The sequence below is a fragment of the Acanthisitta chloris genome, unplaced genomic scaffold (genome assembly GCF_000695815.1).
Source record: "Acanthisitta chloris isolate BGI_N310 unplaced genomic scaffold, ASM69581v1 scaffold41807, whole genome shotgun sequence".
Taxonomy (NCBI): domain Eukaryota; kingdom Metazoa; phylum Chordata; class Aves; order Passeriformes; family Acanthisittidae; genus Acanthisitta; species Acanthisitta chloris.
In genome coordinates this window covers 4,373-5,935 of record NW_008684963.1, presented here as the reverse complement: position 1 = coordinate 5,935, position 1,563 = coordinate 4,373, and the positions used below count along the sequence as shown (strand labels likewise).

At 53.9% G+C, this 1,563-nt stretch overlaps 1 protein-coding gene across 1 annotated transcript in view; it reads left to right on the top strand.

Moving 5' to 3' along the window:
• LOC103806811 (Krueppel-like factor 2) overlaps window positions 1-1,289 on the top strand; it is a gene marked incomplete at its 5' end in the record, with an annotated part of 1,551 nt that extends 262 nt beyond the window's left edge. Inside the window, 2 exon segments of the mRNA XM_009079518.1 lie at window positions 1-470; window positions 1,093-1,289. The exon segment at window positions 1-470 is cut by the window's left edge and continues 31 nt beyond it. Coding sequence (XP_009077766.1) covers window positions 1-470; window positions 1,093-1,268 — 646 coding nt within the window.
• Window positions 1,290-1,563: the final 274 nt, after the last annotated feature.

The window sequence follows — 1,563 nt, the reverse complement described above, 5'->3', positions numbered from 1 at the left end:
GGTGCCCCAGGCTTGCCCAAAAATCAAGCAGGAGGGCAATGCCAGTTGTCTGCTGGCCTATGAGCAGCCCCGGGTGGCCAGTTCCCCGCAGATCCCAGGGGCAGAGACACCTCCACTGAGCCCCGACGACCTCATGGTCAACGACTGCCACTCGCAGATGATGTGTCCCTCGTCCTTCCAGCAGAGCTACCACCCACCCTCCAGCTTCCACCACCCGCAGACACACCTGCAGTACCAGAACACCTCCCAGTTTGGCCTTTTTGAGGACAGCTTGCCCCTACAGCCCTCTGCTCCCAGGGGCATGCTCACCCCTCCATCATCCCCTCTGGAGCTGCTGGACTCCAAACCCAAACGGGGCCGACGCTCCTGGCCGAGGAAGAGAACAGCCACTCACACCTGCACCTATGCAGGGTGTGGGAAGACTTACACCAAGAGCTCCCACCTGAAGGCTCACCTCAGGACACACACAGGTAGAGATGAGTGTTGCCTCCCCGATGTGTGTGCTGGTTGGGATTGCTCTGTAAAAGCAGTTTGCAGCCCAGACTTTAACCCTGTGCTGTGTTCCAGGCAGGAAGTTTCCTAGTTGAGCTGAGACAGGTGGGCAGGGCTGGCATCTCCAGGTGTTTGTTGTTCTAAGTAGGTGCAGGTCAAAGCTTTTTGAAGGGTTTTTAAAGCCTTTTCTCAAAGGATTTTTGGTGCAGGTGAAAGGCATTGCTAGAGCAGTTGTGTTTAGCTGAAGAGCAGTGGGATGGTGTGGAAGGGCTGGGGAGAAAACACAGGGATACACTGAGAAATTCCACCCCTTGCCTGGCAAAGCACTGGGATGGAGTGGAAGGGCTGGGGAGAAAACACAGGGATACACTGAGAAATTCCATGGCTTGCCTGGCAAAGAACTGGGATGGTGTGGAAGGGCTGGGGAGAAAACACAGGGATACGCTGAGAAATTCCACCCCTTGCCTGGCAAAGAACTGGGATGTTGTAGAAGGGCTGGGTAGCCAATAAAGTGACCTGCTGTGCTAAACCCTTGGCATGAGACGCTGCCTGGCAGTGGGAGTGCCACGCTGAGTCACTCTTGTCTCCTTTCCCCAACAGGTGAAAAGCCTTACCACTGCAACTGGGAAGGTTGTGGCTGGAAGTTCGCCCGCTCCGACGAACTGACGCGCCACTATCGCAAACACACCGGGCACAGACCCTTCCAGTGCCACCTCTGCGACAGAGCCTTCTCCAGGTCAGACCACCTGGCTTTGCACATGAAGAGACACATGTAGCCCCTCCAGGGGACAGTGCCCTGCCAACAGTGGACAGTTATTTCAAACTGCTCAGGTGCAGAAGCGTTAAAAACCTGTAGCTGGTACTACGTAGGGTGGCACCGACGCTCTAGGATGGACATTGAGGACTTGACACAAGGAGGCTTAGCCAGGAATCTCCTGCAGAGAATCTGCTGTGACCATCCCAGTCAGGAGAACAGGGGTTATTTATGCAGCTTCTGGGAAGGGTTAAAACTCCATACAGATTGTATAAAAGAAGCTGTAAATATATTTCTTTTTTTTTTTTTTTTTTTTT